The following is a 12,944-nucleotide window of genomic DNA, read 5'->3' as shown; positions in this document are numbered from 1 at the left end:
TTATGTTTGTATATGTAAATGTATGCGGAACTGCAGGATGAAGTCCAGAACGAATGTCCTTACGGGGACAATAAAGTATATCGTATCGTACTTATAACAGAGTATTCCTACACTCTGTTACTTCTACTCCAACTTAAACAAGATCTAAGTACTTTTTCCAACTTTTTATTTATCTGGGCACAAGTTTTTATATTCCTTGCACAGAGACCCTAAAGTATAACAAGGACATCTTTTTGCTCAACATAATGTACAAATGGCTGATTCTTACTCTGCATTAAAAGAGAACATATTTCTACAGAGCAATTCAACTTATGTTCTCTCAGGAATCTGAAACCATAGCCTGTTAACTGAGCTTGAATATTCCCTATTGGCCTTAGGTATTTAGAGATGGTACATGTGTTGTAAGATTTTCTGGAGCTTTCAGCCCCATCTTGTGGCCTTCATCAGCCGAGAGTTTGCTCAGGTGGACTATCAACTGAATCATCCCAACAACTGAAGAAAGCCACAAGATTTGGCCGAACACTTCATTGATTCATGTGATTGGTTGTTGGTCTCGTTGCTCGCATAAACTCCCCAAGCTTCAGACACGCCCACCGCCAAGCGCCAACGCACACCGCTGTGTGGACGGGCCGTTACTAACAAGCCATCCTTGTGATAAGAAATATTTTGTAAGCGTTAAGTGTTATACATCAAGAAGATACTGTCTCAAAATAAATAAATAATACAAGGATTTGTCATAAATATAAAACATTTATTGTTTTTGGTATTGGTTAATGTGTATAAAAGCATTCTGTCTTTACACATTTCTTTGGATCTGTTTCAGTCTGACTCATCACCAATATTTCAGTGAACGCGTCATAATAAAAAAGCACATAGGCAAAAGAACATTTATACCTCAGATTTAAATTATACAGGTAAAGCAAAAATATAGTTATTGTTTGAGTTGTGTGGCGTAAGTGGTCTCTGACATTATTTACAGTAGCTGATACATGATTGAAGTGAAGATAGAGTGGTTGGAAAATAAAACAAGGTAATAGCAGTGTACAGGTTGCAGGGAAGGCGTTCACTTGTCTTGCATCTTGTCCAGGATGGGGACAATCATGTCAAACTTGGGTCTCTTTGCCGGGTCTTCGTTCATGCAGAGCCTCATCAGCTTACAAATATGAGGAGAAATCCCCGGGGGAATGGTTGGCCGAAGACCTTCAAGAGCCACCTGCAAAGTGACAAAGATACAAAGTCAGAAACCAGAAAAAGCCCTGGAATACTTTGAAGGTATGGTATTTGTTTGAGTAATACAGATATGTGAGCACACAGTACCAGGCCTGTCGGTAGATAAATACTATGCCCACTAACCTTCATGCCTATCTCCATCTGTGAGAGGTCAGCAAAGGGGACCTCTCTGGTAACCAGCTCCCACAGTAACACCGCAAAGCTCCACATGTCAGCCGACCTTCTGTTAATATCTTCAGGCCTCTTCTGCAGGGCTGAAAACCAGAGGGACAAGAAAACCATAAAACCCAGCGGGACAACTCATTTGTTGGTTTGTTTTTATTTTGTAACAACGGCAACACACCAGATGACGACCACTTTACTGCGACTAAATTATATAGTAGAGTGTGTTCCTTACTTAATGACTCATAAAGTCAGAGGAGGAAGAAGGTGGAGGGAAAGAGAAGAAAGAAGGAGAAAAGGGGTAAATACCTTCAGGAGCCATCCATGCCGGAGAGTACATACGACCAGGACACTGGAAGGAGAACTTAGCATCTGACATGCTTATCCTGGCTGTCATGTCCTCATCGATCTGCAAATGAACCACATCAGCTTGTAACTCACAGTATACCATTAACTAATAGACTAAACCATTGGTTGCTTCGAAGTCAGTCTTACCATGACATGCTTACTGTTGAGGTAAAGCCGTGAAACCATTGGTTCCAAGGTGTGGAGGAAAGCCATGCCACTGGCAATGTCCAATGCAAACTTCACTGCTTGGTTTTGGTCCACCACCAAAGCTGAGGAAGAAAAGGAAAAAAGACAAAAATGATAACTTCAAGGTCTCCTATTATACTCTTTTTCATCAATATGTTATAGGTCTTGGATATATATACAAAACACGTCTCTGAAGTGTTTGGCTCCAAATACCAAACATATCATGCATTGCAGCTACCCATAATCCCCTCTGTTTCAGCCCTGTTTCAAACGTGCTGATTCTCTGTCTGTTACTTTAGAGATATTTGGTTAAAAAGAACACAATGGTGCTCTAGGAGGAGATTCAAGTGATAAGGTGGGGGTGGGGGGGTTACCTTGATTGGTGATTGGCTAATGGTTACACAAGCCAAAAAATCGTTATGACATCATAAAGTGGCCGAAATCTGATCAGCTCATTTTCAGACAGGTTTTTATAGAAATGGATCAGGACAAAAAGATAGAGAGAATCTTTGTTCCTGAAACTTGCAGAATCTCTTTCCACAGAGGGGACACATGTTTACAGTATGTAGGAAATACATGAAGAAGTGGATTTAGCATAATAGGTGACCTTTAAATGTGAAATTTAGCCAATGTGATGTTATACATGTATATAAACACAAATGAGTTACTTGTGCCCTGGTGCAGTATGTTGAAGAGGGATCCGTATGGCATGTAGTGGGTGATGACGATGGGGTGAGGGGAGGGAGGAGCCTGACAGGCCCCTAGAACAGGCAGGATGTTTGGATGGGAAAAAATTCTATGGAGGCAAGATAGAAAGAGAGAGAAATAAAAGTACATGATTATGTACTCTTAGAACACAGAGGGCTTTTTCAGATGATTAAAAATGAACAACTTCAACCTTAAGACAAGAAATGTCCTTAAAGCTGGCTCAACTCTTCAAAAGGCTTCCCATTTGTATCATGTGAGTCCCTCAGGCTCTTTAAAGTTAGGATGAAGCTTTTTCATGTTTGCAATACAGCCCAATAAGTGTCTCTAAATACTTTATCATGGTCATCCCAAGTACTTCCATGCGTATGCTTCAAATCTTAAAAGACAACAGGGACTGAAGGCAACACGAAGGCAAACTGCTAAGATCTACCACCTCCACACTCAGCCTTTCTGCTGGGGTTCCTTATTTGAATTGGCTGATCAAGGGTTTCTTTATTTGTTTACGATTGAGATTTGGCTGTGATTGTTTTTATATCACTGGATTCTCTTGGGTGTAATTATTAAGCTTGGCCAGTTTGAAATGTGTTTTGCTTGTTTGATTTACACTGTTGCATCATTTTTGTGGATTTATTATAATTAATTTGGAATTTCTGTATGAATCCATGTGACACTTGCATGTGAGTTTCTGCTTTTAAACTATGCAATCAAACCGCCATAATGATGTCAACAATGATTCAATAATCCAGATGTTTTTTTGTGGGCCCTAGGGCACGTGTCTTAACAAGCCTGCATGACTTCTCTTGAAAATGTCTGTACATACTACAATGTAACCAAAAGGCACATTTTTCTGCCTTTTGGGCAATAATAGGGTGCAGCAGCCAGTAAAAGCACAATATAAACACTAACACAAGAACATTAATATGACAAACAGGATTGAACACATTTGTTTTCCCACTGTAATTGATTGCATTCTATGTTATGATGTATTACATAATGACTTTGATGGGGGAGGTTTCTGGAATTTGTTTTCCGGTTATAGAGCAGAATGCATCAAAAACAGCTGCCAACAATATCCACAACCCATGTCCTTGACCTCCAGCAGGAAACACTCCTCTTCTCGTTGCACAAGAATCCTGCACCAGATCCTGAATTCTCTTTGATCAAAGCAACCTCAATGGCCACCAATCAATCACATCCATCCTCACAGAAGCCCTTTGTTTACCAGGATGTGTTAAGACTATTTATGGTTTAGATAAACAGGCTTTTATGAGTTTTAAACAGCATTAACAAATGTAATAGCCTCTGTTTTTTGTGAGCAACATGAGGAAAGTCATATTGCAATAATGTGGTTGAATATTGTGAAAAGGATATTACTTTCAATACTTCAAGATCAAGAACTTTATCAACTTTTTTTAATCCCAGAGGGGAAATTTGGATATGTGCTAAAATACAAAATAATGGGAATTATTCTCAACATCATTTACTGAACAAATTGAACATTTAACTTAACACCAATGCAAAAAATAATACATTTTAAAGTAAAACATTACGCTTTGAAACATTTTCAATTGAATCTGTCTTTTAACTTATTCAAAAAAGTTTGCAGTTGACCTTGCGGTTAAAAAAAATATATTGTGCAGCCCTAGCATACACAACGAGAAATACTGATAATAGTCAACCGATACCACCCCTACTACTCTTTATTTATTAAGATACCAGGTTGAAATTACCTGAGTTTTGGATGCTCCTCATTGAAGTCTCTGCTCTTCCTGGTGGTCCAGTCTCTCACCTGTAGCACCTTCACTATAATCTCATCCCCTTGCCACCGACCCTGCCATAACTTCAGAGAGAGCACACAGTCAGGTCAAAAACCGAGGAGCTGAAAAGAGAATAAAAAAGACTGACACGGCGGTAAATAAAGAGTTCAACTGACCTCACCGGACTGGTTTTCATTGATTTTTGCCAGGAGCGAAAGCTGCTTGTAATCAATACCGGCCTGCTTGTTGAGAGTCCCGTTACCTAAAAATTGCCCAAAAAAGGAATAATGAAACAAATATTTCAATTTGATGACTTTGTTCCTTTTTATCAAATGAACGTTACTCACGAGGTCGTGTTCGCATGGTGCCCTTCCAGAACTTTTCTTTATAGGGGACTTTGGACATATTCTGGCCCATTTTCTCTCCCTTTTCTATATAAAAGAAGTAATAATAGAAGAAGAGAGATGTGAGCAATTTCTTTTTGACATTAATGATTCACTATTCCACGAAAATATTCCTTGAAATGACCTCTGACCTTGAAGCAGCTGCTTTAGGTGAGGCTTGGCCTTGTCCATTGGTGTCTGTCCATACCTGTTACACACACACACCTGGGCACCAATGTTCACCAGGTCCTAAAAAATAGGAGTTATATTTATTATAGATTAGATTTGAGGAATAGGATTTGCATTAAATGTAACTACTCTGATATAAAAGGCACTGTAGTGTCCATTTCTCCCCAGAAGAGGGACTTGATTGTGCTAAAAGAAGTGCAAAGTATCTGTTTATTTGTATTTTGTACTGTACCTCAGCCACCTCATCTTTGCCCCAGAAGCAGGCGTAGTGGAGTGGCGTGTTCCCATGCTCGTTGACTGTATTGGGGTCGGCTTTGCACTGAATCAGCTGGCATTAAACATGTCATAAAGTGAGTCAAATGAAACCTCCCAGGCAGTGTAAACAGGGCATAAATAGTCCAGCTGTAACCAAAGTATGTTTACCTTTGCCACAATATCTTTATGTCCATGACTGGAAGCCAGGTGTAACGGGGTATCGTCTCCTCGGTTCATCACATTAATACGAGCGCCTCTCATGATGAGCATGTCAACAACTCCGCTCCTCCCTTCCCTGCACGCCCAGTGGAGGGGACTGAAGCCGTGATCATCACTAAAACACAAGACACAGGAGGATAATTCATATTTGCCAAGTGATAAACTTGGTTTGACACACTTGATTGGAATATTTCTTTAAGATGAACTATTTGGAGGTTAGTTGTCCCCAGAAACATGCATAGGAGGCTGCTATCTTAATAGCTCGGTTCAGGTTCTCACACCCACTACCTTCCAATCTTTATTTAGACTCAAGCACATGCTTTCCCGTGCCGCCTGCAGCGTTTAAGCATCAGAGGTCTGGCCCTGTGATAAATATGTCTGGGGGACCTGGAATGCCTGCTAACATATACGCAAACATGCCAACACGAAGACAGCGGACATGGCACTGCTGCAGTCTACAGGGAGCCGGGCTGTCACCTATGTGTGACCGGCCCCTTCACCCGAGTGACTCCTTTACATTGGCTGACCCCGAGGCAGCTGCTGGGGTTCCTCGCAGCTTCCCGCAAAGCCAAAAACACTACACTCTGTTTGACAATAAACCTCAACAGGGCTTGTATAGCCTGTAGGAAATGGCTGCAGTACTAGCTCACACTGAAGGGAAATAGCAGTTAGTCACATTCTCTGCCAATTCTGATCCAGCACTGTGGACAGACAGCTCATAGTCTGACTAACCCTGTGTGCTATAATAAGTAACGGTAAAAAAACTCAGGAATGACAGAGCGGAAAATACACAGAGGAATCTTCAGCTACATTCTGTGTGAGCCTCCCTCTCTTTTTGTTCCCGGTGTTTTCTGGAGGGGCATTTAATGTTTTTCTTGGTGGACTCACTTACATAATAAATGTGGGGAAAGTACATTTCCCCACCAACATATGACACTTATTATACATTATTGGATTTTCTGAAGGGGAAAAAAGGAGTGTTTCACACAAACCATTGACCCTCTTCAGATTTACAGCTAAAGCCGGCCTCCAGCATAATGACTGGTCTCTCAGATGTTTATGTGGGATTGCAGCTAGCTGCTGGAGAAGCTCTGGCAGCGAGGGCCTGGCCCTGTATGGAGTTGAACAGAGGAAATGGCCTTGGCTGTTGCGTGGTTGGCTAGCAGCTCTGCAGCACTCAAAGTCAACGTCAACAATCTGCACATATATGGCCTGGCCCAAGAATGAGATAACCGAGGTCTTTAGCAGTGAGGTCTTGTGGCTCAAGCAAATGATGTAAACAGGCAGAAGTGGTGTGTGTATATCCTATAATATCTAATAGAGCTTTAACTTGGGACCATTGTACATTTGTTTAACACTTACATTTAATAATATTTATTTTTAACATGTTACTAATGTAATATAAAAGTCCATCATTGTTCTGAGACAATAGGGTGACATCTTCAAAGTGGTTGTTTAGTCTGAACAACAGTATAACAACTCAGCATATTCTATTTAAAATGGTTATGGGATTATCAGATTTACTAGTGATACCTTTTCTGTTTTAACTCAGAAATTCCAGCTTAAGTCTGTGATACTTTTTCAGTCTGGTGTAGGATGAGTGTAAGTCATTTAACCCACAACCTCAAAGGATTGCCCACTTCTTTTTATACACACACAGTTTTGAGGGATGACATCATAAGGAGACATTTCCAAGGAAAAAAGCGGACTGGAATTACCTAAACTGGATGACGTGCAGCAGAGTGTGGAGTTGCAGGGAGAGCACAATATGGAAAGTATTTGACTACCTCTAATGTGCCAAGGATTGCTCTGTATGCACTCACACACTGCAGCACAGAATTACTCAGCCTCCCTACCAAATGAGGTGCGTTTGCCACAACGTCAACTCCATTCATTGGAGGGCCGCACTCAATGTATCATTGCAGAGAAAGCTAGACTCTCAAATCTCAGAGAAGAACAAGGCATTCATCACCAAAGCTGTATGTATTTTTGTTGAATAGTGATGGTATCTGCTTACCCCAAGTTGAGGTCATTCTCTGTGTTGTCCAACCACAGACGAACAGCAACAGAGTTCCCTTCTCGACACTGTGTGAAGATGTCATCCATGGTTATGCTGCGGGTCGCCTCTCTTGTCTGCTTGCTCTTTCAATCTCTGTTGAGATCAGGAACATGTAGCCTACACAATATATTACACAAAGACTCCTTTATTGTTTTGGTTAAGCTCCTGGAGGTCTGTACAAATGATTCTCTCAGGTATTGCCCATATTTCAGGACACTGATGTAGGTAAACAGACATCACTCATTGTCTTTTGAGCATAGGTTGACTTCTATTAGGTCAATTTCTATATGAATGTATGCATCACCCCTGTGTGGCAATGTGTCAAAAGCATCATCTGTATTTATTAGTTTGTCTTTTGTTTTATTAGTGTAAGGCTAAACATGAATTGTAATAGCTGACCAATCTTCAAGTCACTTATTCTTAAATGCAACATAAACACTGACTATCTGATGCACAGAGAAACATAAACATCCAACCAGATGTGAAAGGATAAAGTCAAATCCTGAAATAGCAGCACATTCCTACATTTCCCCTTTGCTCTATCTTTCTCCGTGGAAATCGGATGGGCTGGCCTTTGGGATCACTTTTGAAATCTATTGTTAAAAAGTCAAAAGTGAAGTTGGACATCCACTACACAACTTCCTCACACACAATGGAAACAAAGCGCATCCGTTAACTTAGTTAAAACTCTTACCGGCTGCGAATCGATCGATTTCTTGTCAGTTTCTTTTATTTTTCCGAAAGTCGGTCGTCTCCTCAAATTTAAGAGCAGAGAATAGTTTGTCTGAGTCCACGCCCCGCTCCTCGGAGTATATGCGACCACTGGTGAGGAGTCAGCCCTGCTACTGGCAGCCTGTCCCAGGAGAGCGACCAGGCAGCGCCCCCTGCTGGAGGCTATGCGCGGATGCTGCATAACAGCACGAGGGCGAACATACCTAGGGATGTTCAAATTCAATTTCAAAAGTTTTATTGTCATATGCACATAAGCTACAGTGTAGAAACGGCAATTACATTATTCTGACCTGATCTCCTCCGGTAAATGCAAGATAAAATAAAAAATAAGTCTATATACATGTAAATATAATACGATATAAGAACAGAATATGAAATGAAAGGAAGTAGACCCGCTTTAGGACATGTAGGCCTATTACACATTCATTTATTCTTTCATTTTTTCATTTCATACATGAATAACATATTTTCCAAATGCTTGAATATGAAAAACAAACCTCTTGAAGACACACATACAATCCACAGGTATTATGTATTATTATTGATTGAATATTCGTTTCCTCACAGTTGGGAGAAGTACTCAGATATTGTACTTAAGTAAAAGTAGTGTAGGAATACTCTTTTACAAGTAAAAGTCCTCCATTCAAAATGTCACTCGAGTAAAAAAGTATTAGCATTAAAAGTACTTATTATGCACACGTACTAACTTTGGTCCTGCAGGTTGACATGTGAATTTACTCCAGGTGTAACTAAAGTCTTATTTCAGTGTTGATTATATTTCACATTATGAATACAAATCTGAAAAGTAACTAAAGGTATTAAATAAATGTAGTGGAGTAAAAGTACACGATTGACCTCTGAGTTGTAGTGGAGTAGAAGTACAATGTAGCAAACAATGGAAATACTCAAGTAAAGTACAAGTATCTCAAAATTGTACTTAAGTACAGTACTTGAGTAAATGTACTTAAACTCACCAATCATTTGAGATAGAGCCAATAGTAGATTTCTGAAAGAGACAATGTATTTATGTTTTTATTTTGTTTAAACGTTAGCATTTTATTTTTATTTTTTATTTATTTATTGTTTTATTATTATTTATAGCAGAAGTACTATTCACAGTAGTTAAATGCTGGTCTTACTAATCATTTACAACAGATAACAACAGAAAAAAACGTTGCTGCGAAATAACACTGCTTCTTTTTGTTGTTCTAATAATGTAGATTTCCCATATGTCCCTGCTTTGGAACCAATGAAGGATAACTGGTTCTCGTGATTTCTTACACATGCGTCAGTGCTCTCTTGTGGCTATCACGTAATGATGAGCCTGTGTCTAATTTACTGTAAACATTTCCTAGGTTTCTTGCAACTTGTTGGCCAACATATATACTGATACTATCAATCTGTCATAAGAAAGTCTGCCTTGATGTTTTTCAGTAGTGATTGTAATAAGAGTTTACAGAAGCCATTCTGAACTGTCACAGCAGGAATGAGAGGAGTGTAAATCATGTAACGAATGATTTCATCTGAATGCTATTTAGCCGCTTTAGTCTCAGAGTGCTGGTTTGTGCATGCTGGCTCGCTGTTGTCAGGACTTATCGTCACACTTGAATAGAACAGTGCAAAAGTTAAATGTTACTTAAAACATGTACTCATCCTACTATGACAAGTCAGGCTATCTTCTATAAAAAAGGCCTGTTAAATGGAGACTGACAGGAAGTGGATTTTTAAGGCCAATACCAAAGCTTGAGAGTAGAAAATCAAAACAATATATCACCTGACATTTTTTATTACATCAACAAAGGAAAAAATACAATTAGCCAAACTTATCAGGACATGTTTATAGGTTGTACATAAGTTATGTTTGCCTATTGTTGCAATAGAAAGATGTTAATAACACATTTTTTAATTATTTTGGACTATTGCATGACAACATTCTCCAACCTGGAAAATAAGTTTTAATGAACCCCTTTCATATCTTTATCATTGATTCTAGCATCCTTTAACATCCCATCTGACTGTTACACTGAAGAACTTCACTACCTTGTGTTTATGATTGCTTATCATGGCTTTGCTGCTGGATTATAGACAGCAGCGTGTTTGGTGCAAATACAGGAAATGATGGGAGGAGAAGGTGATGAAAGTCATGAACTGAATTTACACCCACAAGTGAAAGTGAGTGGAATACGCCCAAACCACTGCTGAGTTTGAGCATCTGGCAGCATGAGGGCATTTCATTTTGTCAAACAACAAATGAAAAAGGTTCCCAAAAGAAAATGTAACATCAAGAAAAACTGAATGACTGTTATTTTTTATTGTTAAATCTTATTTCTGCATTTACTGTAACCTTTCAAAACAAATGTTCATGACTGAATATGATTCACTTAACTGTCTTGCACACACCTACACTCATGTACTGCTGCTATAACAACCTCCTTTCTTTCTTTACCATAAAAGCACATACACCAAGGATTTATAATATCTGCATATTTGTATATATTTAAATAATCATGAGGGACATGCTTGAATATGTTTTTCTCTCCATACGGGTTTACATTTCTCTCCTGGTGGATTGCAGGGCAGTTGAGCTAACAATGTTTTTTTTAAGTTTAAAAAAAATCTAAACATAACGACTCCTGCTCAATTCGTGTGAGGTCTTTAAGCTGCTAATGTTGTCAAGCAAAAGCAACATACTTTTAATTTACAGAATGAACAATGAAAAGCATGACTGTAGCCAGACAATGGTATATGCCATCACGATATAATGTATAACCATTTCTGATTTAGTTAATAATTTATGTTATTAATAAACTATTCTTTTCAGCAATATGGGGAATATCACATGTACTGCCAGTGAGAGTTACTCATCATGGTAGTCATGTTGCTAACAGTGAGACCTGATTCAGACCCAGATTGACCATCATTAAGGGTCCGAAGGTGGGGGAACCAATGGGGGTTTCTCTTGGCCTGACAGGCTCTCAATATATCTAGAGACTGTAGGAGCAGCTACAGTTGGTATGGGAACATCTTCTGATAAGGATATTGGTTTAGATGGCATAAACACAGGCGCTGAGATCTCAGACTCAAAGTGGGGACCAGCTATTGGTGGCGGGTGAAAGCTTGCTGTGTAAGACGGTCCATTGCCAGCTTCATTGGGCCCTGGTAGACTCACTGTCTCAACCAGAGGTGTGAATGGTGAGGCAGCTGATAATCTGACATCTGTTGACGTTGTAGATTTTGGAAAGGCAGTGTCAAAGTCATTTTGGATATCCAATCCTGCTGGCTTTAAGACTGAGCTTTGGGCCTCGGTTCCGACGTCATTGATCGTCATTGAGGTAAAAGGTTGATCCAACAGTGAGGGTACTTCTGGGGGTGGAGATAAGGTGATGGGGGTTTGAGATGCTGCAGAGGCCTCTGTGACAGCTGGCTCAACATTTGCAGAAGCAGCGGCCTCTGCAGCCTTGGCACTTTCTGCCGCCTTGCTCTCCATCTCATCCACCCGGCGCTGCATCATCTTAGGCATCAGCTGCACATAGGAGCCCATCAGACGGTGGTTGGAGCGAATCAGCTTCCCCGCACAGCTGTCCACACACCGCTCCTAGACAGACAACAGCCATAAGAGGTGAAAACAACAGAAAGTCATTTGTAACAAAACGGTTTGAAAAGTGCTGTTGATACAATATTAATCTAAAGAATGCGGAACGGGGGAGTAAAACATACTTTTTTTTCAATCCATGTGAATATTAAAATCAGGATCAGAATACCTTTTTGCCTTTGTTACAGCAATAAAAGAGCCAAAGACAGCCATATTAACCACAAAAACTACAGTAAAGAATTTGAGACAACAGGATGCTAACACCTTTATAGCAGCGGTTTGGTGGAGACCTTTTTCAATATGACAATGACTCTGATGTCAAGTCAATGACCTTCACAGAGACCTGACCTGAAACTCATACAAGTCTTAGTTAGGGATGAATTAAAAAGGATGACTTCTAGCCAGATCATAAAGCCTATCACGTGATGATACGTCCCCTTAACTGCTGCTCTTTTGGCTTAATGTAGAGATCCTGAAGAATGAGTCTGTTTTTACAGCAGCTTATGAATGCTCATGCTTTTCTTCATAATTACCACTGACATACAGTTGCATTGTATGGGTGTAATGCACAGGTATTCAGGCTACGTACTTTAAGTCACGTTTAGTAAGGTTATATGTAGAAACATATCAGTTAAATTAAATGCAATGGGTGAATGTATCTCACCTCGTCCATTGTCAGGCTTCTGTAGTTGAAGTTGCTGCTGCATCTCTGGAAACAGACTTCAGTCATTCGGTTGTAGACCAAAAGGAAGTCCCTCAGCTGCAAGAAACACAACCAACCCAAATTACCATCAAAACTGTTGACTTTCCATTGTGTAGCTGACATTGCATATACATGTTAATTACATTTCTTAGTTGATTTTCAGGCTCCATCGTGATCACGTCTTAAGTTGACTGCTGGTTAGCTAAAATGCTAACATCCAGAGCTGGTCCGTTAAGGAATCAACAAGGTTATTATGGTTTTCTCCAAGCCTTAGGTCTCTCCGGTGAATATATCACAATCCCGCAAGATGTCAGCACCAACGCAACACTTATCGTAGCCAAACATGAACCGATTCAGGGAATATATTAAGATGGCATGACATTCACATGCGAGCTGCCATGTTTGAAAAAAGGATCGTCTC

General features: G+C 39.8%; 2 protein-coding genes across 2 annotated transcripts; both read right to left on the bottom strand.

Annotated features, from left to right (window-relative positions):
- Nucleotides 1-730: 730 nt before the first annotated feature.
- Nucleotides 731-8,348, bottom strand: ilk (integrin-linked kinase). Its single transcript, XM_079650579.1, has 13 exons — nucleotides 8,191-8,348; nucleotides 7,455-7,613; nucleotides 5,387-5,552; nucleotides 5,196-5,291; nucleotides 4,927-5,023; nucleotides 4,739-4,822; nucleotides 4,568-4,653; nucleotides 4,365-4,474; nucleotides 2,595-2,722; nucleotides 1,888-2,009; nucleotides 1,702-1,801; nucleotides 1,354-1,484; nucleotides 731-1,213 (listed from the first exon to the last, which is right to left on the bottom strand). Exons 2-13 carry the CDS (start codon nucleotides 7,541-7,543, stop codon nucleotides 1,064-1,066), a joined length of 1,359 nt encoding a protein of 452 aa, XP_079506705.1. The 5' UTR covers nucleotides 7,544-7,613; nucleotides 8,191-8,348; the 3' UTR covers nucleotides 731-1,063.
- A 1,648-nt stretch (nucleotides 8,349-9,996) lies between these two features.
- timm10b (translocase of inner mitochondrial membrane 10 homolog B (yeast)) lies at nucleotides 9,997-12,944 on the bottom strand. Its single transcript, XM_079650268.1, has 3 exons — nucleotides 12,667-12,944; nucleotides 12,485-12,580; nucleotides 9,997-11,823 (listed from the first exon to the last, which is right to left on the bottom strand). Exons 1-3 carry the CDS (start codon nucleotides 12,691-12,693, stop codon nucleotides 11,149-11,151), a joined length of 798 nt encoding a protein of 265 aa, XP_079506394.1. The 5' UTR covers nucleotides 12,694-12,944; the 3' UTR covers nucleotides 9,997-11,148.

Source organism: Notothenia rossii (assembly GCF_949606895.1).
Source record: "Notothenia rossii genome assembly, chromosome: 9".
Lineage (NCBI taxonomy): Eukaryota > Metazoa > Chordata > Actinopteri > Perciformes > Nototheniidae > Notothenia > Notothenia rossii.
The sequence above is the reverse complement of the archived record's forward strand: the minus strand, read 5'-3'. Positions and strand labels throughout refer to the sequence as shown.

What these genes read in the sequence shown, in the direction of transcription:
- ilk (XM_079650579.1), bottom strand. Translation starts at nt 7,543, where the DNA reads ATGGATGACATCTTCACACAGTGTCGAGAAGGGAACTCTGTTGCTGTT. An exon ending in GCAAAGATGAGGTGGCTGAG is followed by an intron (nt 5,024 to 5,195) that starts GTACAGTACAAA and finishes CCTATTTTTTAG; the next exon opens with GACCTGGTGAACATTGGTGC. An exon ending in CATACTGCACCAGGGCACAA is followed by an intron (nt 2,010 to 2,594) that starts GTAACTCATTTG and finishes TTTCTTCCTCAG; the next exon opens with CTTTGGTGGTGGACCAAAAC.
- timm10b (XM_079650268.1), bottom strand. Translation starts at nt 12,693, where the DNA reads ATGGAGCCTGAAAATCAACTAAGAAAT. An exon ending in CTGAAAATCAACTAAGAAAT is followed by an intron (nt 12,581 to 12,666) that starts GTAATTAACATG and finishes TGTTTCTTGCAG; the next exon opens with CTGAGGGACTTCCTTTTGGT. An exon ending in GAAGCCTGACAATGGACGAG is followed by an intron (nt 11,824 to 12,484) that starts GTGAGATACATT and finishes TTGTCTGTCTAG; the next exon opens with GAGCGGTGTGTGGACAGCTG.